At 43.3% G+C, this 25032-nt stretch overlaps 1 protein-coding gene across 7 annotated transcripts in view; it reads left to right on the forward strand.

Moving 5' to 3' along the window:
* The window catches only part of ovos2.L (alpha-2-macroglobulin like 1 pseudogene L homeolog), a 46978-nt gene extending 23978 nt beyond the window's left edge, over positions 1–23000 (forward strand). For all 7 annotated transcript variants that reach the window (XM_018224446.2, XM_041568461.1, NM_001091371.1 and 4 more), the window contains 15 exon segments: positions 54–105; positions 630–713; positions 817–993; positions 1558–1639; positions 1815–1968; positions 2314–2388; positions 2810–2972; positions 3119–3339; positions 3645–3860; positions 4569–4693; positions 20025–20115; positions 21447–21515; positions 21609–21711; positions 22100–22148; positions 22708–23000. In XM_018224446.2, the coding sequence (XP_018079935.1) occupies positions 54–105; positions 630–713; positions 817–993; positions 1558–1639; positions 1815–1968; positions 2314–2388; positions 2810–2972; positions 3119–3339; positions 3645–3860; positions 4569–4693; positions 20025–20115; positions 21447–21515; positions 21609–21711; positions 22100–22137 (1650 nt within the window). In that variant the 3' untranslated portion in view covers positions 22138–22148; positions 22708–23000.
* The last annotated feature ends 2032 nt before the right edge of the window (positions 23001–25032 follow it).

Below are 25032 nucleotides of genomic sequence, written 5' to 3' on the forward strand. Positions count from 1 at the left end.
ATTTGGAAAAATGTATGAATGTGCCTTCATATATTTTCCATGGTATATTGAAGCCCGAGGGCATAAGAAAAGAGGAGACATCTAGCAACCTTGTGTGTGTTGAAGGTAAGATGATTTATGACAGTTTTGTCTATGTTCAATATTTCCAGGCATTAGCTTCATGTCCACTACCTGTATAACTGTACTGATCAGATTTTGCTTCAATTGAGGGTAGGGTTGCCATCTAGCTTGTATTTCAGCTGGGGCTTGTATTACAAAACTATTGGCACTGTACTTGCTGGTAAATTTGTAATCCCTCACTGCTATACCTCTGATCCTCCTCTGTTTTCTCATTGATTCATGCTCTGCTTGTGCTGCCAATATCACAGCTCCATAGCTTTACATAAGCCTGCCCCGTTGCATCCTCGATCCACCCCTTCTCACCCCAAGTCATCAGCTGGTAAGGTGGCAACACTAACTGAGGTCACAAGTGGGTTCAACTCTTTTTTTAATGGGGCCCTTAAGCAGGTGAATATGAATACCCCTTACAGAGCTACATCCAGCCCAGGGGCCGACAATTGGACAGCACTATTTTAGTATGTCTTGCCTACAACTAGGCCACGCTGATTGTTTTTCTATTTTTAATTAAGACTCCAATGTTGAGATGCCAATCAACCTGACACTTCCAGAGAACATAGTGCAGGGTTCTGCTTCTGCATTTGTCACTTTTGTGGGTAAGGCTATCCATCTTGATGCACCCTCAGCACAACACACAAGTTCTGCCCTAAGAGACTCATAGACTACTTTTTTTTTTTTTTTTTACTTATTTTTTTACAGGTGATGTTCTTGGTCTACCACTGAGCAATCTTCAGAACCTTCTCCAGATGCCCTATGGGTGTGGTGAACAGAATCTTGCCCGTATGGCACCCATTCCCTACGTGCTGGAATATCTAAACAACACAAATCAACTTACTGATGAATTACTCCAAACAGCAGTTCAGTTCCTGAATGAAGGTTAGTGGGATGGCTGTACAGTTTAATGCATGGAAATCTAGAGAATACTTCCACTTGATAATAAGAAACACACGCATTATAGATACTTGCCCCATTGATTACAGACCTGCTGATAATGATTAAGGATAGATCTTAGACATACACAGTGCTATTTGGTGGACTTGCAACTCTTGTGTGACCCACAAAAGCTTTATTTGTTACAGCCTATAGATAAAATTTTCTAGGGTGGAAGAGAAGCCTATTCTCAAACCTGACAACCCTACCCACAACCATATTTCCCTACCTGACCAAACGCTTAACTTTTTTTTTAAAATCCAACCCACAGCAGCAATTAGTAACCAACCCACAGCAGGGTTCAGAGCATCCTCTGTTGTCTTAATTGATGTTATTTAAATTAGTACAGATCTTGCTTTTACCTTCAACCTGAAGATTTGTCTATGCTGTATCCATATTGAAGCACTACATGCCTAGAGCTATTATCAATGCACTGAGAATCTAAAATAGCTAAATGTTTATTATAAACGACTAATTGGCAGCCCTCTGTTTCCTTTCTATCATTCAAAGGGTATTACCGGCAACTCCGATACAAATTACCATCTGGTGCATATGATGCCTTCTGGAGCTCACCATCAGATGGAAGTTCTTGGTAAGAGGTTTGGTCAGTGTTAAGTGTGCAACTAAAGTGACCAGCTGGCAAAAAAATGTTAGCTGGAAGTGTTTGTAAATAGTTGGATTTTGACAAGATTCTCATGTGTACATTTGAAGACCGTATTTTACTAAGGTGATGAGATTTATTTGAAGAAATAACTTTTAACCTTCAGGCTATCGGCATATACCTTCAAAACGTTTGAAAAGGCCAAGAAATATATATATGTCGATGGGAAAATCCAGCAACAGACCTTGCTTTACCTGCAGACATCCCAAAAACTGGATAATGGCTGCTTTAAGGCAGAGGGAAATCTGTTCATGAGACAGGTGAGTGTTGGACATATGATATGGGTCATGGTATTCAATGAGTATTGGTCTCGTAGTATGATTATTGGAAGTATATACACTCAAATGTAATCACTCAGATTACAGAATCGAATAGGCAGGGAAATTATAACAAATACATATTATAATTATATCAAGGCTTCATCACTCCTTGATATGATGCAAAATAATCTTTTGGCTGTTGTGTATTACAGTTGAGTATTGTGCTACTAAATTTGAAATCATGAGTGTAACCACACTTTGTGGTTAGTTATGTTACAGATATGTCATACCTGGTGTGTTGTACTGTTATAACAATGTTTTTTTGTTTTTTGCATTGTACTTTAGTGTGGACAGGAGAGGGATCTCTGCTTCACAGCCTACCTTGCCATTGCTCTTCTGGAGTCCAACTACAGCTCTGGGGTAAGTCTGCACAAGAGAGCATATTTTCAAACCAAAAATGTGTAGCTGCCATTGCTAATCCTAGAATGGTTTTATTATAATATGCATTAGTTATAATTTCCCTTCCTATTGGATTTTGTTACTTTGCTGACCTTCTAATCACCTACTGCCATTTAGTGATTAAATATGGCCTATATAAATGATGGCACAGCCCAACCTCTAATATTTTTCTCATGTATAGAATTCATGCAAGGCAGTAGATTAAGTAATAGAACTCTTCTTGTGTACCGGTGGTGGTGGTGGGGGGTTAAGAAGTCAAAGTGAGTACTTAATTTGAGAGCAGTGAGGTTGAATTCCCATTGAAACAAATTCCTATTATGGACAATTATAACAGAGCAATGAAGCTGTGTAGAATTGACTAGATTAATTTGTTTTTATACAGATGACCTTGTTGGATGATGCCCTGGGATGCTTGGAGGCTGCTATGAGCAGTGCTTCCACCCTTTACTTCAAATCTTACACAGTTTATGTCTTCACGCTGGTTCAAAACTGGGAAATCCGAAATACTCTACTAAATGAGCTGAAATCAAAGGTTGTCTCTGAGAGTATGTACTGTTTTCCGGTCTTTATACAATTTGTGTACACATAGGTGTGAGTTGTTTTGCATCTCTATCATAGTAGATATTGGCATAATCATCTGTTGTTGTTAGTGAGATTCTAAAGTAGCCTCAACCTCCGCTGTTCTTTCCAGGGGGCACCTTGCACTGGGAACGTGAAGACAAACTTGGACAAGAAGGAATCCCTCTATATTACCCTAATTATTCCCCAGCAGAGGTGGAAATCACAGCCTACATGTTGCTTAGCATTGCAAAAGGGTCTGATCCTACCCATGATGACCTGACCTACATGGCCCAGATATCAGTGTGGCTCATTCAGCAGCAGAATTCATATGGGGGATTCCGATCTACTCAGGTAATGTCAGTCCGTATTTTCTTTTAATGCTGCCACACCTATGAGAAGTTTGGATTTTTCCAGGGTATGAGTACAGATGAAAGGAAAGGGTAGTCTAAGGATTGACATAGACCATAATTAACTGGTGTATATCACACCACCATTGATCAGCACACATGTTCACTAATGATTTGTAGCTAGCATGATCTTTTATGTGGACAATGCTTTGACTCCTGACCAAGAGCCACCATCTTTCAATGGTTAAAATTCTATGAATTAACTTCATTGCATTAAACTGAAGGCCCCATAACTTGTCTTCATTTTAGGACACAGTAGTTGCCTTGCAAGCTCTTGCTTTCTACGCTCAACTGCTTTTTAAATCAAATGCTCATCACAATGTGTTTTTGAGAAGTGAATATGGAGATGTTGGACAGTTAAACCTGAGTGAACACAATAGACTTGTCGTGCAAAGACTACAGCTACCTGAGGTCTCGGGGAACTACAGCATAAGTATCAATGGGACAGGATGCTGCTTGGTACAGGTAAGTATTAAAAACATTTTAAGCATAAGACAATATCATTCGTGTAGAATCACTCGTTCTTCTTCCAACTTTATCTACAGGGTTATACTTACTTTGAAGAACATTATTTGCCTCAAGTAAATCCTTACCTGTAACAAAAAGTAAATGTAGGTGCCGTGCACTCTGGTAACTCGCGTATAGATCAGACTGATTTTTTGTAGATAAAAAATGGATATTTTATTTATACAGTCATCTTATTGCCCGCATTTCATGTCACCAGGACACTCCTATTGACACGAAATGCGTCGGGCAATAAGATGATTGTTTAAATAAAATATCAATTTTTTATCTACAAACTTTGTCTAATCTATACGTGAGTTACCAGTGTGCACGGCACCTACGTTTACTTTTTGCTTACAGGTAAGTATTAACTTGAGGCAAATAATGTTCTTCAAAGTAAGTATAACCCTGTAGGTAAAGTTGGAAGGAGAATCTTATGCTGCGTAAATAACCTATTTTTTAGATTAAACTAATCTTGTGTTAGAGAGAATTTATACACATCTGAATTTACAGAGAGAGTGCAGCACAGCTGTCAGTTGCAGATAACCCCAAGTAGGAATAGAACTATTGTAATCAAATTTTCATATGCCATTGTGTAAATATTACATTATGTAAGTAGTGCTTACGTATGTCTGTCTTAAATATCCATGCTGTGGCTTTTTTCTCCAGAGCACCATCCGATACAACATCCCAGTGCCCAAAGAAAACTCTGCTTTCTATGTTGCCGCTGATTCTGTGTCCAAGAACTGTCTCAATGGAGTGGCTTATACTATAACCATCACTGTCTCTGTTAGGTACACTGTGCTAGTTTTAATTATATATATATATATATATATATATATATATATATATATATATATATATATATATATATATATATATATATATATATATATATATATATATATATATATATATATATATATATATATATATACCAAGTCCAAAGGTGCACACCGTTGACTCCGTAATAGCCTGGGTGCCAGCAGAAAGGTAATAGATATTCGCAAGAACAGCGACACTCACAGGATTTTCTTTGCGGGTAAAAGTATGTTTATTCCACTCAACGTTTCGATCCCTCACAGGGATCTTCGTCAGGAGATTACAAACCAACAACCAGAATCCCACCACCACCCCAGAATTTAAACCCACTGGCCGTTTTTGGCGCCCTAATTTGTTGCTAAGCAACCACCAAACATGTGACAGAGTTTCGGGGTCAAAGTTAAAAAGTATAGGATGTGACGGGGGAAGTGCAGGACATCAGAGGTGCTACTTAGTGTAGCAGTGCGAGCTAAAAACAGCGAGAGTAGATAGAAGGAAAGATTAAGGAAAGGGAGTAGCGAAAGAAGAGATTGCCTCCGTGTCAGGGAAATACTATTATCCTAGAACCAAGCCGCAAACCAATCAGATTCACTGCGGTGTCGCCGCAGTCCAATCAATAGACAGTATAGTGGTGGGCGTGCGCTCGAGCGCTATCAAGCATCCGTACGCCAATCCTCGAGTGGGGGAAGGTTGCCATGGCGACCGCTGAAGCGCCAGTGCCGTCCAATCGGCGAACAGTGTGGCGGTGGGTGTGTCACCAGCCACTCGCTCTCGCCGCCAGTATATTAGTAGAAGGGGGTTGCCGGGGCAACCGGACAACGCTGTCAGCAGCTCACTAAGTAGGCTATATCGAGAGTATGTGCGGCACAGAGCGGAACAAAGAGATCAGATCTCTGAGCGTATAAGTGACCAAGGAGCAACCGTGGATATCTGTAATACTGCCCAACTTGGGATAAGAGATTATGCACTCCACTCCGTATCTATCTTAGGCAGTTGGAGGTACTTGTGTGTCTTATGATCAAGCGTTCCACTCCATGTCTAATCCTGGCAAATGGAGGCAGTTAAGGGTCCACTCATCTGGCCTTCAGGTGGACGGGTACTTCTGCTTCTACCCACATATTACTGTAACCTGGACTCATCAAGCGCAACAGGCATGGATCTGATAGTGTCTGACATGTGCGGGGCAAAAATGTAGGAAAAGATTTAGAGGGAGAAAGGTTTAGAGGGAGAAAGAGAGGAAGATTAAAAACAAGTAAAGTATGCCAGAAGCTGTTAGAGGCAGGGGATACAAAATAATACGGTAATAGGTTTAAGGCAAAAGTACAAGGTGTGTACACAACCTAGTTGTACAAATAGAAGCAGTTCATACTGCAAATTCATTGAGGCCAAAAATATGAACCTAGCATACAACACGGGTCACAATCAACTAAGCATTAGGTAGATGCAAAAGCACGGAAGAGAACAGGAAAAAAACATATTATATGGGATGTTCAAATGAAACAGCCCAAAGGTAATGTCTCATTAAGTCCTCGAGGGGTAACGGTGTCAAGTCTGTGTATCCATCTTGCTTCTCTCCTGAGAAGAGCCTGGTCCCTGTTGCCCCCACGTGGCAGAGGTGGCTGGAAGTCTATTGCCATACACCGGAAAGTCGGTAAACCGTGGCCCATCTGTAGGAAATGTCGCGCCACTGGCTGCTTGGCAGAGTTTTCTTTAATAGCTTTGCTGATTGCCGATCTATGGTTCGCGATCCTGTCACGTAGTGAAGTGGTTGCTTTCCCCACGTAGTAGAGGCCACATGGGCATGTAACAATGTATACTACAAAGGATGTGGTACAAGTAAGTCTGTATCGTATGTCAAAGCGCTTACCCGTGTGAGGGTGAGGGAAGTCTTTACCGACCAGGAGGGACCTGCATGTAGTGCAGTCTGGGCATCGGTAACACCCCAATTTTTGCAGTCCACTCAGCCAATTAGAGGGCACCTGAGATTTATCCAAAAAATCAGTTTTCACCAAGATGTCCTTGAGGTTTTGGTTCTTTCCATTGCCAAAAATGGGGGGACGAGCCCCAAAGAGAGAGAGGCTATTGTCCATAGCAATTATGGGCCAATTCTTTTGAATGCTTTGTTTGAGATGTTTAGAGATATGTGAAAATTTAGATGTAAAGATCAATTGGGGATCTAGTGATTTTTCCGTGGTTTTCTTAATGAGAAGATCAGATTGTGAGAATTGCAACGCCTTCTGGAGTTGTTGGAATAGCATCTCCTCCTTGTAACCTCTGTCCAGAAACCTAGCAAATGTTTCTCTTAGTTGCAGCTGTGCTTTCTCTGGATCATTGTTGTTACGTATAGTCCGCAGGAACTGCGAGTACGGGATCGCCCGGATGGTAGAAGGTGGGTGATCGCTGGCCGCGTGTAAGGTGGTATTACGGTCGGTCGGTTTCCTGTAGAGACTGGTCCCTAAGCCATCACTTGTCTTGTATATCAATAGATCAAGGAATTCTATGCTATGTTCATCAAATTTCAACGTGAACCTGATCGGTGTGTCCATGGAGTTTAGTGTGTCGAAAAATTCGGTGAGCGATGAGGCATCCCCATCCCATATTAGTAGCAGGTCATCGATGTAACGAAGGTATGCAACAATTCTGTCAGCAGCTCTCTTTTGGATGTATTCCTGTTCGTAGTGTAGCATGAAGAGGTTCGCATAGGACGGTGCCAGGGCACTGCCCATTGCTGTGCCAGATATCTGTAGGTAAAAAGTGTTCTCGAATCTAAAGTAATTCTTAGTTAAGGCCAGCTCTAGGAGATCAATAAGAAATTCGGTTGGGACAGACTTATCAGACCGTGTTTCCAGTGCTTGTCTGCATGCCACAAGTCCTTGCTCATGTGGTATAACCGTGTACAGGCTGCTGACATCCATGGTGGCTAATAGGCAATGTTCTGGAAGTGCGCCAAGGCCATTGAGGATCTGGATGACATGGGTGGCATCCCGGGTGTATGAGGGCATAGTAGTAACTAGTGGTTGTAAGAAGGAATCCACAAAAGTGGCAACTGGTTGAAATAGTGAGCCCACCGCCGATATAATTGGTCTCCCGGGGGGTGCAGACTGGGATTTGTGAATCTTGGGGAGCGTGTAAATGATAGGCACCCTAGGGTGGTCAGAAATAAGGTATTGAAAAGTTCCCTTGTCCAGCCAGCCCGCTGTTAGGGCCATGCATAGTTTAGAATCCAGTTCCCTCTTAAAGATAGGAGTGGGATCTCCTGGCAAAGCACGATAGGTAGATGTTGCAGATAGTTGGTTAAGTAGTTCTTGCTTGTAGTATTCATAGCTCAAGAGGACTATGCCCCCTCCCTTGTCTGCTGGTCGTATTACCAAATCTTTGTCTTGTTTCAAGGTCACGATGGCCTGTCTCTCCTCAGTGGATAGATTTCGATGTGGTTTGACGTTATGCATAATGGTAGTCATTTCCTTAGATACAATGTTGCTAAATGTCCGAATAGATGCCGGTGTGTTTGGAGGTTCAAATTTGCTTATCGGCTTAAAACGAGGCGCCGGGTCACTTGGTTTGTATCTGAAATGTTCTCGTAGCTTGAGTTTGCGTTGGAATTTATGGATATCACTTAGAATCTCAATTGGTTCTGGGGTTGTGCAGGGAATGAAGGATAAACCTTTATTTAAGAGTGAAAGTTCACCAGGAGAAAGGATATGCTTACTGAGATTGAAGATCACGTTCGTCTCCCCCTCGGAGGTTTGCTTTTTACGATTCTTGTGTCTCCCCCGCCTGGTGTGATTCCTTCTCCTTTTGTTTTGTCCACCCTGGACCGTGTATTGACCCCTAAAAAAGAGCTCTGTTCGGAATGAGTAGACGGAATGAGTAAAACATACTTTTACCCGCAAAGAAAATCCTGTGAGTGTCGCTGTTCTTGCGAATATCTATTACCTTTCTGCTGGCACCCAGGCTATTACGGAGTCAACGGTGTGCACCTTTGGACTTGGAATATTTTGAGGATCTCTGATACCTCTAAGGTAGCACCCGTCAACATTGTTCTATTACCCAGGATACATTTTCAATTTGTTTGGTCTGTTACACTACTTCCAGACCCTCAGGACATTGATTTTCAACCAGAAGCTGCTAAGGAGGATATGGAGGATGCCTACACACAACAAGCATTGAACATCGACTCCACTGGTGAATTTGGCTTCACGGCTACAGATGCCGACCGGATCCTGTTCCCTGTGACCACATTCGATACAATTGTAAGTAAATCTCCAATCAATATTTACCATGAATTGCTAGATTTGAAGAGAAAGGAAGTTGATCTAAATCTCCATGGGGTATTCTTGTCTAACTACCATAGACAGAAACTCATACCAAGAGGCTTCAGGATCCACAACATACCTACTATTGGTCGTAATAACCCAGCATTTTGCAGCAAATGGTGCGGCATCCTTAATCGTTGCTCTCTCGACCTTATGCTACTCGTGATTGAACAAGTCGGTAAAGATTTGCCCACGGTACGGAGTGATATTGAAAAAATTGAGTCTTCTCACTTAGACACATTGAAGACTGACAATACTTGTGATTGGCTAAAAAGACTGTCAGAAATTATTGAGAGACACAGACAAGATCTGACTAACTTTAAACAAACGAAAGTACGCAAGGTTGCTGAGGACTATAGACAGAAAAGAGTCTATGGCTGGCTGATGGGTATGAATGCCGATCGGTTCCCCAACATTCGCCGAAAACACACACCTAGAACGCTACAAACCGTGGACAGCTCGGACCAGTCCACCGACTCGGATACCGGTCCGTCTACTCATTCCGAACAGAGCTCTTTTTTAGGGGTCAATACACGGTCCAGGGTGGACAAAACAAAAGGAGAAGGAATCACACCAGGCGGGGGAGACACAAGAATCGTAAAAAGCAAACCTCCGAGGGGGAGACGAACGTGATCTTCAATCTCAGTAAGCATATCCTTTCTCCTGGTGAACTTTCACTCTTAAATAAAGGTTTATCCTTCATTCCCTGCACAACCCCAGAACCAATTGAGATTCTAAGTGATATCCATAAATTCCAACGCAAACTCAAGCTACGAGAACATTTCAGATACAAACCAAGTGACCCGGCGCCTCGTTTTAAGCCGATAAGCAAATTTGAACCTCCAAACACACCGGCATCTATTCGGACATTTAGCAACATTGTATCTAAGGAAATGACTACCATTATGCATAACGTCAAACCACATCGAAATCTATCCACTGAGGAGAGACAGGCCATCGTGACCTTGAAACAAGACAAAGATTTGGTAATACGACCAGCAGACAAGGGAGGGGGCATAGTCCTCTTGAGCTATGAATACTACAAGCAAGAACTACTTAACCAACTATCTGCAACATCTACCTATCGTGCTTTGCCAGGAGATCCCACTCCTATCTTTAAGAGGGAACTGGATTCTAAACTATGCATGGCCCTAACAGCGGGCTGGCTGGACAAGGGAACTTTTCAATACCTTATTTCTGACCACCCTAGGGTGCCTATCATTTACACGCTCCCCAAGATTCACAAATCCCAGTCTGCACCCCCCGGGAGACCAATTATATCGGCGGTGGGCTCACTATTTCAACCAGTTGCCACTTTTGTGGATTCCTTCTTACAACCACTAGTTACTACTATGCCCTCATACACCCGGGATGCCACCCATGTCATCCAGATCCTCAATGGCCTTGGCGCACTTCCAGAACATTGCCTATTAGCCACCATGGATGTCAGCAGCCTGTACACGGTTATACCACATGAGCAAGGACTTGTGGCATGCAGACAAGCACTGGAAACACGGTCTGATAAGTCTGTCCCAACCGAATTTCTTATTGATCTCCTAGAGCTGGCCTTAACTAAGAATTACTTTAGATTCGAGAACACTTTTTACCTACAGATATCTGGCACAGCAATGGGCAGTGCCCTGGCACCGTCCTATGCGAACCTCTTCATGCTACACTACGAACAGGAATACATCCAAAAGAGAGCTGCTGACAGAATTGTTGCATACCTTCGTTACATCGATGACCTGCTACTAATATGGGATGGGGATGCCTCATCGCTCACCGAATTTTTCGACACACTAAACTCCATGGACACACCGATCAGGTTCACGTTGAAATTTGATGAACATAGCATAGAATTCCTTGATCTATTGATATACAAGACAAGTGATGGCTTAGGGACCAGTCTCTACAGGAAACCGACCGACCGTAATACCACCTTACACGCGGCCAGCGATCACCCACCTTCTACCATCCGGGCGATCCCGTACTCGCAGTTCCTGCGGACTATACGTAACAACAATGATCCAGAGAAAGCACAGCTGCAACTAAGAGAAACATTTGCTAGGTTTCTGGACAGAGGTTACAAGGAGGAGATGCTATTCCAACAACTCCAGAAGGCGTTGCAATTCTCACAATCTGATCTTCTCATTAAGAAAACCACGGAAAAATCACTAGATCCCCAATTGATCTTTACATCTAAATTTTCACATATCTCTAAACATCTCAAACAAAGCATTCAAAAGAATTGGCCCATAATTGCTATGGACAATAGCCTCTCTCTCTTTGGGGCTCGTCCCCCCATTTTTGGCAATGGAAAGAACCAAAACCTCAAGGACATCTTGGTGAAAACTGATTTTTTGGATAAATCTCAGGTGCCCTCTAATTGGCTGAGTGGACTGCAAAAATTGGGGTGTTACCGATGCCCAGACTGCACTACATGCAGGTCCCTCCTGGTCGGTAAAGACCTCCCTCACCCTCACACGGGTAAGCGCTTTGACATACGATACAGACTTACTTGTACCACATCCTTTGTAGTATACATTGTTACATGCCCATGTGGCCTCTACTACGTGGGGAAAGCAACCACTTCACTACGTGACAGGATCGCGAACCATAGATCGGCAATCAGCAAAGCTATTAAAGAAAACTCTGCCAAGCAGCCAGTGGCGCGACATTTCCTACAGATGGGCCACGGTTTACCGACTTTCCGGTGTATGGCAATAGACTTCCAGCCACCTCTGCCACGTGGGGGCAACAGGGACCAGGCTCTTCTCAGGAGAGAAGCAAGATGGATACACAGACTTGACACCGTTACCCCTCGAGGACTTAATGAGACATTACCTTTGGGCTGTTTTCATTTGAACATCCCATATAATATGTTTTTTTCCTGTTCTCTTCCGTGCTTTTGCATCTACCTAATGCTTAGTTGATTGTGACCCGTGTTGTATGCTAGGTTCATATTTTTGGCCTCAATGAATTTGCAGTATGAACTGCTTCTATTTGTACAACTAGGTTGTGTACACACCTTGTACTTTTGCCTTAAACCTATTACCGTATTATTTTGTATCCCCTGCCTCTAACAGCTTCTGGCATACTTTACTTGTTTTTAATCTTCCTCTCTTTCTCCCTCTAAACCTTTCTCCCTCTAAATCTTTTCCTACATTTTTGCCCCGCACATGTCAGACACTATCAGATCCATGCCTGTTGCGCTTGATGAGTCCAGGTTACAGTAATATGTGGGTAGAAGCAGAAGTACCCGTCCACCTGAAGGCCAGATGAGTGGACCCTTAACTGCCTCCATTTGCCAGGATTAGACATGGAGTGGAACGCTTGATCATAAGACACACAAGTACCTCCAACTGCCTAAGATAGATACGGAGTGGAGTGCATAATCTCTTATCCCAAGTTGGGCAGTATTACAGATATCCACGGTTGCTCCTTGGTCACTTATACGCTCAGAGATCTGATCTCTTTGTTCCGCTCTGTGCCGCACATACTCTCGATATAGCCTACTTAGTGAGCTGCTGACAGCGTTGTCCGGTTGCCCCGGCAACCCCCTTCTACTAATATACTGGCGGCGAGAGCGAGTGGCTGGTGACACACCCACCGCCACACTGTTCGCCGATTGGACGGCACTGGCGCTTCAGCGGTCGCCATGGCAACCTTCCCCCACTCGAGGATTGGCGTACGGATGCTTGATAGCGCTCGAGCGCACGCCCACCACTATACTGTCTATTGATTGGACTGCGGCGACACCGCAGTGAATCTGATTGGTTTGCGGCTTGGTTCTAGGATAATAGTATTTCCCTGACACGGAGGCAATCTCTTCTTTCGCTACTCCCTTTCCTTAATCTTTCCTTCTATCTACTCTCGCTGTTTTTAGCTCGCACTGCTACACTAAGTAGCACCTCTGATGTCCTGCACTTCCCCCGTCACATCCTATACTTTTTAACTTTGACCCCGAAACTCTGTCACATGTTTGGTGGTTGCTTAGCAACAAATTAGGGCGCCAAAAACGGCCAGTGGGTTTAAATTCTGGGGTGGTGGTGGGATTCTGGTTGTTGGTTTGTAATCTCCTGACGAAGATCCCTGTGAGGGATCGAAACGTTGAGTGGAATAAACATACTTTTACCCGCAAAGAAAATCCTGTGAGTGTCGCTGTTCTTGCGAATATATATATATATATATATATATATATATATATATATATATATATATATATATATATATATATATATATATATATATATATATATATATATATATATATATATATATATATATATATATATATATATATATATATATATATATATATATATATTTTCTCTGTCGTCTTAGGGGGACACAGGGACCGATGGGTTAAGCTCCATCCTCCAGGAGGCAGGACACTTGATAATTAATTTAAGGGGCGTGGCCTACTTGGCTTAACCCCGCACACTGTGCTCAACAATCAGTTTTTCAAGTGTCCTGCTACCAGGAGGATGGACTTCCCTAGAGTGGGAGATATTCTACGGTCAGATTCGCTGACACCCGGGGTGAAACCTGGAGCAGGGCTGCCTGCATCCTCAAGGTTAACCCCCATCATGGATAATTTCACCGGGGTCACTTTCTAGCGTAATAGCTATAACGACCACCCAGACAGTGCCTGCGTCCATTGGGTCGACAGAGGGTCTGGCCGCAGTGAAGGTACAGTAGGTGAATGGTTTCTACAATGGCCATTATGCTATTGTTGCTCCGTTTATCACAGGGGCCCCCCCCCCCCCCCCTCCTTCCCATTCCTTATCCGCACCTAGCAGCTGCCCTCCTAACAGCTTCACTTGTCTGCTTCACTAGGGGAGGATATATATATATATATATATATATATCTCTCTTTCCTCTAGTCGTTCCTCATAGGCAAGCTAAGCAGCATACCTTACTGGAGGAGTTCCAACAGAGGCTCCGTGTAAGAGGAGAATCATGGCGCATGTTAGGAGGAGGGCTGAGGCTGGCTGGCATCGCGGCGTTTTGGCGCTCAGCGCCATTTTGGATCCGGTCCGCAGTGGAACGCAAATGCGTTCCAGCGGCCATTTTGGTTCCACAAACGCTGCGGAACACGCTACCAGGAGCGCGCTTACACACTCCAGAGTGCTAGCAAGTGCAGGGAAGTGGAAACGGAACCATATTGGCCTGTTGTTATATCTGCTAAAGCACAGATATCTGCTGTTACAGTAGCTGCTACTTGTTTCAGCCCTGCACACTGTCTCACCTCTCAGGTGATTCCATGGCAGAAGGTAGGCCAGTGGGTCTATTTACCAGGGCGGGGGGGAGAGCACCCACCACAGCACAGGTAACCTATTTTACTTGTACAAAATGTCAGACAAAAATTGCGGGGGGTCAGAGTGAACCGCTGTGCAGACCTTGTTCAATGGGACAAGCTAATTCAGCAGCTTCAGGGGACAACCTTGTTCCAACTGGGGCACAAGAAGAGAACACTGAGTCAGGAACTCCCCCACACCAGCCAGGGCCCAGCCGGGTGCAAGATATGGCGGCCCCTCTCTGGGCAGTTCAGCTTTCACAATCCCTAGCATCTCTACAAGGGCTTCCAGCCATTGCAGATAATTTAGGAAAGGCTTTGGCTAAGTTCAGTCAGAAACCAAGCACCAAACGCAAACGCTCTGATGATTCCAAAGGCAATACCCTAGCGGATGCATCACCAGACGAGTCGTCTGTAGATCAGCCTTCTTCCCAGTCAGAAGGCGAAATTCTACCCTCAGATGTGTCCTCAGGGGAGGAAGAGGAGAATCAAGAAGGTGACAGAGATCGTGATTCCCAACATGATGTGGATAAAATCATTAAAGGGGTGATCGAAATTCTCAATATTTCACAAGCACCAAAACAAACTGAAACATCCAGATTATTCAAGAGACAACATAAATCCACAATAGTATTTCCATCACACGAGCAGTTGATGGATATGATACAAGACGAATGGAACAATCCTGAACGAAAGTTTCAAGCTACAAGAAAGTTCTCAAAAACCTATCCCTTTTCCAAAGACCTAGTGGAGAAGTGGACAAATCCACCTGTAGTGGATGCTCCAGTATCCAGACTGTCAAAATCCACCACTCTGCCAGTAACTGACGCGGCTGCTTTTAAAGATCCATCAGACAGACGGCTGGAGGGGTTCTTAAGAGCAATCTACTCGTCCTCGGGTTCAACCCTGAGGCCCAGCTTAGCATCAGCCTGGGTGTCCAGAGCTATTCAAGCATGGGCGGAATCACTGGTCAAGGACATCCAAGAAGGAGTACCCAGAACTGACCTAGTGTCTTCTGCTCAAACTATTGCAGAAGCAGCAGCCTATCTCAGTGACACCACCCTTGACACCTCACAGATCACTGCTAGAACATCAGCCCTGTCCATAGCGGCACGCAGAACATTATGGCTTAAAAACTGGTCAGCTGACCTAAGTTCCAAGAAATCACTAACTTCGTTACCATTCAAGGGCCAACGGTTGTTTGGAGAGGAACTTGAGAAAATAATTTCACAAGCAACAGGAGGGAAAAGCACCTTTCTCCCTCAGGCGAAGAATAGATCCACAGGAACAGCTAGACGTGGAAAATTTTTTCGTGGCCAAAGCGGACGTTACTCACGTAAAAGCAGTCCACCGCAACGTTCACACTTTCGGAGCAAAACCAATGATAAGGGCCGTCCTCCATGGAAGGCCAACAAACCCTTCAACAAACCCACAGGAGACAAGTCTGCCTCAGCATGACGGGGCATTCCTTCCGGAATCGCTAGAACAAATAGGGGGCAAACTACTACGATTCCGGGAGGTGTGGATCCATCACTCTTCAGATGCATGGGTCAACGAAATAGTCACAGAAGGCTATCACCTCGACTTCACAATATTACCCCCCAGGAAATTCCTTATGTCCAGAGTACCATCTCATCCCAAGAAGGCTCTAGCCTTTCTACAGTGCATTACCAAGCTGGAAAACACTGGGGTAATTATACCAGTGCCACAGCCGGAGAGATTCTTGGGGTTTTACTCCAATCTGTTTATAGTACCGAAGAAGGACGGGTCCTTCAGGCCGGTCTTAGATCTCAAACAGTTGAACAGGTTTATTCGGTCCATTCGTTTCAAGATGGAAACACTTCGTTCAGTGATACGAGGAATGGAGCACGGACAGCTCATGATGTCGTTAGACATCCAGGATGCATACCTCCATGTTCCGATTTGGGCACCTCACCAGAGATATCTCAGATTCGCCTTTGCGAACCAACACTTTCAGTTTGCGGCACTTCCGTTTGGACTGTCCTCAGCGCCCAGGGTGTTCACCAAACTCATGGCGGTATCGGCAGCAACCTTACGCCTACAAGGAATATCGGTGACACCATACCTGGACGACCTTCTTCTGAAAGCCAGATCAGAAGAGAAGGCCAAGGAGGATCTAATCAAGGCAATTCGACTTTTGCAGAGCTTCGGCTGGACCATCAATTGGTCAAAGTCCAATTTACAGCCCAGCTACCAGATGATATTCCTAGGCCTGGAATTCAACACAATGACACAAATTGTATGTCTTCCACTAGAGAAACAATACAAGATCAGAGATCAAGTACAATCACTGATTTCACACCAGAGGCCGACAGTCCACATGGCGATGAAAGTACTGGGACTGATGGTGTCGACCATCGAGGCGGTACCGTTTGCACAGATTCACCTACGAGCCTTGCAAGAGAACATACTCTCAGCTTGGAAAGGAGGTCTCTTGTCTCGAGTAATACGTCTCTCTCAGACAACAAGGGAGAGTCTCCAGTGGTGGTTGATCACGGACAATTTGACCAACGGTCAATCCTGGGCGACTCCAAATTGGGATGTCATCTCCACAGACGCCAGCCTAAAAGGCTGGGGGGCCACATGGAACAACCTATCCGCACAAGGTCAATGGTCTCTCGAGGAATCCAAACTACCCATCAACATCCTAGAGTTGAGGGCCGTAAAGCAAGCGCTACTACATTGGTCTCACCGTCTTCACCAAAGACCAGTTCGCATACAAAGCGACAACGTCACCACAGTGGCGTACATAAATCGTCAGGGAGGAACACGCAGCAAAGCAGCACTGAAGGAAGCACAATTGATTTTGGGATGGGCCGAGACCAACCAAGTCCGATTGTCGGCCATTCACATTCCAGGTGTGTCCAACACAAAAGCAGATTTCCTCAGCCGCAATCAGGTAGAACCGGGCGAGTGGGAACTTCATCCGGAAGCCTTCATGATGCTAGTGGATCTCTGGGGCCAACCGCAAATAGATCTGATGGCCTCCAGAACAAATCGAAAGGTTCACACGTTTTTTGCTCGATCCCGAGACTCACTAGCGGCAGGGGTAGACGCCATGACTCAACCCTGGTCATTCAACCTGGCGTACATCTTCCCTCCGCTTCCAATGCTACCTCGAGTCCTCAAGAAGATCAGACAATCCGATATCACAGTAATCGTGATAGCTCCCTATTGGCCTCGAAGAACATGGTTCTCCGATCTACAAGATCTGTCGATAGACCAACCGATCCGGCTTCAGTGCAGACCAGACCTGCTCAGCCAGGGCCCAGTAACACACCACAATCCCGGGCTGTTCGCTTTGACGGGATGGCTGTTGAGGCATCCATCTGGCGAAGAAAGGGGATAACTGAAGAAGTTATATCAACAATGCTAAGAGCACGGAAACCGACTTCTTCCAAGTCCTATCACAGGGTGTGGTTTTCCTATTTCACTTGGTGTGAAGAACTCGGGTTTACTTTTCTGGAACTCAACATTCCTAGGATACTTTCCTTTCTACAGCGAGGCCTACAACTAGGCCTCAAACTCAGTTCACTGAAAGTACAGATATCGGCATTGTCTATTCTGTTCCAACACCGGCTCGCAACAGATGATACCATACGGACCTTTCTACAGGGAGTGACACATGTAAGTCCTCCATTTCATCCGCCTGTTGCAGGTTGGGATCTCAATATGGTGCTAGAGGCCTTGCTTGATCCACCGTTTGAACCGATGCATTCAATTTCTGATACCTGGCTCACGTACAAGACTGTGTTTTTAGTGGCAATTTCGTCTACCAGAAGGGTGTCTGAACTGAGTGCTCTATCCTGTGATCCGTCATTTCTGGTATTCCACAAGGACAAGGCAGTTTTACGAACAGTTCCTTCATTTCTACCCAAGGTGGTATCATCCTTCCACATTAATCAGGAAATTATAGTTCCATCATTGTGTCCAGATCCCAAGAATGACAAAGAACGACGTCTCCACAATCTAGACGTTGTCAGGGCACTTCGGTGGTACCTTGAACGGTCAAAGCCCTTTAGGAAATCTCAAACACTATTTGTTCTTCCAGTTGGTCCTCGTAAGGGCCTTCCAGCTTCCAAGACAACCATTGCCAGGTGGATCAAACTAACCATCAGTCAAGCTTACCTGTCTAAAAGAAGGACACCACCACAGGGTGTCAAAGCTCATTCCACAAGAGCAATGGGAGCATCATCGGCATGGCGCAATGCCGCTTCCTTGGATCAGATCTGCAGAGCGGCTACCTGGTCCTCCGCTCATACTTTTACTAAATTTTACAGACTCGACTCAACATCTTCAGCTGAGGCCGCTTTCGGTCGCAAGGTGTTGCAGTCTGTTCTACATTAATTACGTTCATTGGCTCGTCCCACCCTGCTGTTCTGGGACTGCTTTGTTAAGTCCCCATCGGTCCCTGTGTCCCCCTAAGACGACAGAGAAAATTGGATTTTTTGATACTCACCGTTAAATCCATTTCTCTGTAGTCGAAAGGGGGACACAGGGCTTCCCGCCCTCGGACGAGCCGTTGACCAGATGGTCGTGTCCAGGATAGTCCCTGGCTTTCATTCTGTCATAGTTATTAATCGGTTATAATGTTCAGTTACACATATAGTTAAATTTGGAACAAACTGATTGTTGAGCACAGTGTGCGGGGTTAAGCCAAGTAGGCCACGCCCCTTAAATTAATTATCAAGTGTCCTGCCTCCTGGAGGATGGAGCTTAACCCATCGGTCCCTGTGTCCCCCTTTCGACTACAGAGAAATGGATTTAACGGTGAGTATCAAAAAATCCAATTATATATATATATATATATATATATATATATATATATATATATATATTCATTCATTGCAGTGGATCAGAAATAAAGAGGACAAGGGTATATATTAGACTCCCTCAAATGCAGTTCTTTTTACTGGAATAGTAATAGATTTTGTAGGCCTGGCTTTCATCTCAAGGAGAGAAACCATGGTAGATTTTTCTTTTAAAAATACACATCATTAACCCTTTACTACTTCCTCTCTCTAGAACAGGCTGAAATAGACCTTCACATCTAGCACGATTGCAGAGCATACCATAGTTGATTAGGACACAATGTCTTAGAGTGCAAGAATAGTCCATGCAACTGACCTCTATCCAGTTAATTCAATGTATGTATGTAGCAATATTTCTCTACTTGGTTATAACTCTTCTGCAATATCCTGATGTTCAGTTTACACTGAGCCATCTACTACAAGGAACAGCTTAGTAATAGTCTAAATCATATTTGAAGTAGGGTTCAGATATTGTTGGCCCTAGACTAGACTAATGAAGCTGGACTAGACTATACGAAACGTATAAGGCTACTTTTTACTTAATGCTTTTTCTTTTAATAAACCACTTCTTTGTTAGTCCAGTCTAGTGCCAACCTGTATAATACAGTATTTTCCAAGGACATTTCTCTAAACCTTTCTCTGGCTGAGGGTCTCAAGATGAGTTCTGTCTTCGGATTCATTTTTGGAAACCTTTGCTTTGAATCTTTAAATGCTGTTGGTAATGATATCCTTCGCTAAATATTACTCTTTGCTTCTGCCTTCACTGAATCACAACCAGTTTAATATGCTTTGCTGCTTTTATTACAATTTTCTTTTCCGTTTGGTTATTCTATTTTCTGCCAAATCTTCTCTGTAGCTATCGGGGTTTAAGGAATGAAACCAACATGGTGATTATAGATATACAGATGCTGTCAGGATACCAAGCAGACTATCCCTCACTGAGACAGGTAGGAAGGACTTCTATCAGTAAGTTTAACATGCTGGGGAAAAACAGAAGTTGTATAGGTTATGGTTAGTGATGGGTGAATTTGGGGCATTTCCATTCGCCGAAAAAATTCGTGAAATTGACGAGCAGCGAAAATGCGCCGTCATCCAAGAAATGCGCCAGCGGCCATATTTTATTGATGCTGGCGAATTTTCGCAGCGGTTTCGCGAATTTATTCGCCCATCGTTAGTTATGGTTTCCTAATCTCACCAGCAATGTGTGGATGTTATAGATATGGTAACCTGGAAATATATTAGTTATGATGAGGAGGCGTTTGGAGATGGGGAGCCAGTGAAGGAAGCTTTTATAGACTCAACTTTAATCAAATAATTCTAATTTTAAAAATGTTTTCCTTTGTCTCTGCAATAATAAAACAGTGCCTTGTATTTGATACCAACCAAGATATAATTTAATTCTTATTGAAGTTATTTTTTAGTAGGCTTAATTATGGAGATCCAAAGATCCCTTATCCCCAGATCCCGAGCATTCTGGATAACGGATTGCCTACCTGTATACAGAACTTAATTATCTGGAGTTCTCACTAAATATCATGAAGTGTATTTGCTAACTATATTTGGTTTTGGGTGTACTTAATATTACTAATAATACTTTGGTTGTTATAAATGCAATTGTCTAGTAATTTTTTTGTATGTGTGAAACAGGTATGGAATTTATCCGGATAAAGGGCTTACCTGAAACATGTTGTGAGAATAAAACACTTTTTTGCAGTTAACCTGCGAGTGCCTGGCTCCATTTTGCATTATTATTACAAAGGCCTTTCATGGACGAAGGCAGAGCTTGGGGCACGAAAAGGCATTAACTGGAACCGTTTACTCAGGAATTTATCCGGAAACCCGTTAAAGCTCAGGAAAAAAACAAAACATAGAATTTTATTCAATTTTTTCAAAAAAGATTTCCTTTCTCTGTAATATAAAACAGTAGCTTGTACTTGATCCCAACTAAGATATAATTAATCCTTATTGGAAGCAAAACCAGCCAATTGGGTTTATTTAACAATACATGATTTTCTAGTAGACTTAAGGTATGAAGAGCAAAATTAAGGAAAGATCCATTATCCGGAAAGCCCCAGGTCCCGACCATTCTGGATAACAGGTTGCATACCTGTACTATAAATAAATGGCATTTTGTGAGCTACTGAACATAGTAATTGTGGTATATCTCGAGTATTTTACTACACAACAATCAACTCCGTAACTGCTCTTTAGTTCATTTCACCACAATCTCTTTTCTACTAGTGTTTTATTTTACTCTTAATTTCTTTTCAAATTTTAGCTAGAAAACTCCCAGCAGGTTTCCAAAACAGAAGAGCAGGACAACCATGTATTCCTGTACCTCAATGCTGTAAGTTTCATTTTGAATTCTTGGAGTGAGAAAAAACCTCTGGCATTACCGTGCTTGATGCTTCTAATGCTAGCTTTTTCGGTTACCCCTTAGGTGCCCCTGAAGACTATCCAGCTCTCGTTTAAAGTGCTCATTGGCAGCAGGGTCCTAAATGTGAAGAGTGCTTCAGTGTATGTCTATGATTACTATGAAACAGGTAATGCACAGATCCTTTTTTTTTTTTTTTTGGGTACCTAGGTGGATCTGAGAATCTAGAGTCTTGGGCTTTCCCAAAACATCCTGATTTTCTTGATACAAAAACAATGATTTTCAAAGATATAATAAGATTACTGATAACAAAGGACTGCCCAAGTTCTGTTTATGTTTAATCCCCATGGGCTATAAATCACAGTGTAGCCCCTGCTTCTATTTTAATGATATTTTTCCTCACTTGTATAAACAGACCCTAGCAAAACTTTATTTTATTTACTATTACATAATGACAGTATCTAAGAAGAATCTTCTATGTGAAGGGGAAATTACAGGGTATTGCTGTTAGGGATCCTGGCTCACTCACAATCTACCTTAACCATTTCTTTTTCCAGGGGAAAATGGTTTTGCCTCATACAGTCAACCTTGCTGAACACGAATAACGTATGTACAGCCTTTATTTTTTTTTTTTTTAAGCCATCTGCTGGTAGAACAATTGTAATAACGCATTGACTGCCACATTGGCCAAACGCAAATGAGCCCCACCACCTTCCACTTCTTCTTTTAGTCTTTCTTTTGTTTTTTTTCTTTTTGGTCTCCTGTTGTTTGCTTACATTCTTTCCATTTTCTTCCCCATTATTCAACTCGTGTCTAGTTCTCCACCTCCTGTAGTTGAAGATGGGATTGCCATGGTAGAGACATACTGTAAATCAAATGAATGGGTGAACAGGAAGAGGCCTATATATAACTGGGTTACCAGGAGCTTTTGAAGTTCCCTGGTGGGCCAGTCCATCCTTCTGCCTCAAGAATAATCAAGAGAAGGGAAAGAACCTTAAAAGATCTTTAGTGAATATGTAATCTAAGCTTCATCTCATCGATCTAAAGAAGTTACTTGTCCCCAACCCTCCCTCTCTGCAATCATTCCTCATGAAGCTTTGTTGCCATATTGGCTATTTTGAAAGACAATTGGCTCTATTAACATTGTTTTTATTCTTGGTTACAGGTTAATGCTTTCCTGGGGTTTTCAAATGAAAAGAGCTTATGCAAGAAATCTGTACTTAACTACATTACAGACACCAAGATCCCATTACAATCCTCTGCAAGCAACAATTGGAGCTGGAATGAACCTCAAACTGCCAAAATGTGGTGCTAGTATTAAATGACCGTGGGTGGGTATGGGGGGATATGGAAACAGATGACATAGACTAGGGCTGGCACACACCACCTCTCTTAATTGCTCTGTATCAATCTGATGAATGTTTCATCTATGCACTATTAAATTGGAATTTAATGGCACGCTTGGAACATGGATTGGGAGAGTTTTTTTTTTTTTTTTTTTTAATGAAACATTTTGAGAAAAGGGGTGTGGGCGGGTTGTCGAATCCATAGTTATCCATAGACCAACAGATTACTATAGAGCTCATCTTACTCTTTACCTGGGGACATTGACTGAATCTCAGATAAAGATGAAATGTAATACTTGCCTATCATGAGACCAACCTAATTCCATGCACTAACTTGGCAGGATGAGAGGGTTTATCTCACTGTTATTCTGACATATTCTGCCCCATGTACCCCAGTAGCAATCAGTGGTGTAACTACTTCTGTATGGTAGTTCTTCTCCCCCAGCCTCCTCTGCTGGTTTGCCCACCATGTCCACCATGTCCGCTGTATAGAAGAAAGAGGGCAGGTCCATGAAAATTTTTGCACATTTAACAAGTGGCAGAAATTTTTATTTGCTTGGCATTCTATCTTTGCATCCACTGCAGGTAACTTATGCCTTTTTTAGAAGTTTGAAATACAAACAGGATTGTGCCTGGTTATGCCAATCACACCTTGCCCTGTCTCTACCCTGCCCCCAACATCACCCACTCTGCCCCCTTTGTCTGGAACCTGCAACAGTTGGCAATCCTACAGTACATGCATATTTGCACCAGTGCAGCAACCAATAGGCACAACTGTTACAGGGGCATTATTATATCAGGGAAACCCATAATGATGTGAAGACCAGGGTTAGACTGGTGGGTGCAGGAGCCATGCCCGCTGCCCACACACCCCATACAAGGACCGCCACCAACCATAACCCTGGCGCACATAAATTAAACATACCTTCAGCATGTCAAGGGAGGGAGATCATGGCCTAAGGGGGTGCCTGACTGGATCTGGTCTGGGCCGGTGGGACCCACCTAGTTTTTCTCCCGGGGCCAACCCTGGATAAGGCTTGCCTGGCACCACAGAGAAACACAGAAAAATTCCTGATTGTCTTTGTCAGCCATTAAATATGATGAAGGTGAGAAAGCCCAAGTGTGTATTATGCAGCTAAAATGATATTCTATAGACCTCTGCAAATTCACCAAAGTGCCTTTATTTTCACTTTTGTATGTACAGATAATTCAATTAATTTATTGCCATTGTTGTTGCTATCGTCACTGCGGTCTGTCGCTTTTGTCACTCTCTTATTCAGGAATCTGTATAAGTGTGTCGGTCTCAGTCTGAGCAGTGACAGAAGATAAATCTTGTGCTTTCAGGCCAATAGCCTTCATTTTTGTTATTGAAGTTTCCATAAGTGCTATGGCAGGTTGGTGATGTTCTGCTGCACAAGAGCGTTGGGATGATTCTTTTTCCAGCCAATGGTCAATAGCATATATGTCCGTCAGGTAGGGGTTCTCAAAGAAAAGTATGAATTCAATGGCTTCTGGAAGAGTTGGAGTAGATGCAGGGGATGGTTGGTCTTTCTCATAATTCACTTTTGTACAGAAAGCCCGGTGACTTGGGCTATCAGGCCTGTCTGTGCACACATGTGCATTTCTCTTCTTGGTGAACATTACTGAGAAACAGATTTTCAGCCAGAACAGAGTCGCGACAATGAGTGGGATACTAAGGATTACCAAGTAGTTGAGAGAGCCTATCCTTGCAGCATCAATGGGTTCATCAGGCCTCCCGGTTGCCATTGTCCCTTGTGTGTTTAATGGGCTCCCACGACCATCAAAGAACTTCTGAGTGGTGCTATGATATCTCACTGTTGCCTCTGTTGTGCTCCAGTTCAAGGATTCCTGTCCAGCACTTGTCAGGTCATATACGGAGTTAATTCTGCTGCCTGCATGTGGACTAATATGTCTAGGCAATCAGAATATAGTTTACAGTGTTTACCTTTTGTGCCTATTTCTTGAAGGTGGCTCAAGCTGGAAGAAGAATGTAGGACTCCTTTCTAAACCCTTTGTTCTTTAGGAGGAAACTGGCTTGGCAGGTTGGTACTAGATCTGTTTATATCAATGCAGGTTACATACAGAATACATAGATCTAGGAATAAGTGTACATTTTAGGAATC

The sequence above is a fragment of the Xenopus laevis genome, chromosome 7L (assembly GCF_017654675.1).
Source record: "Xenopus laevis strain J_2021 chromosome 7L, Xenopus_laevis_v10.1, whole genome shotgun sequence".
NCBI classification, from domain to species: domain Eukaryota; kingdom Metazoa; phylum Chordata; class Amphibia; order Anura; family Pipidae; genus Xenopus; species Xenopus laevis.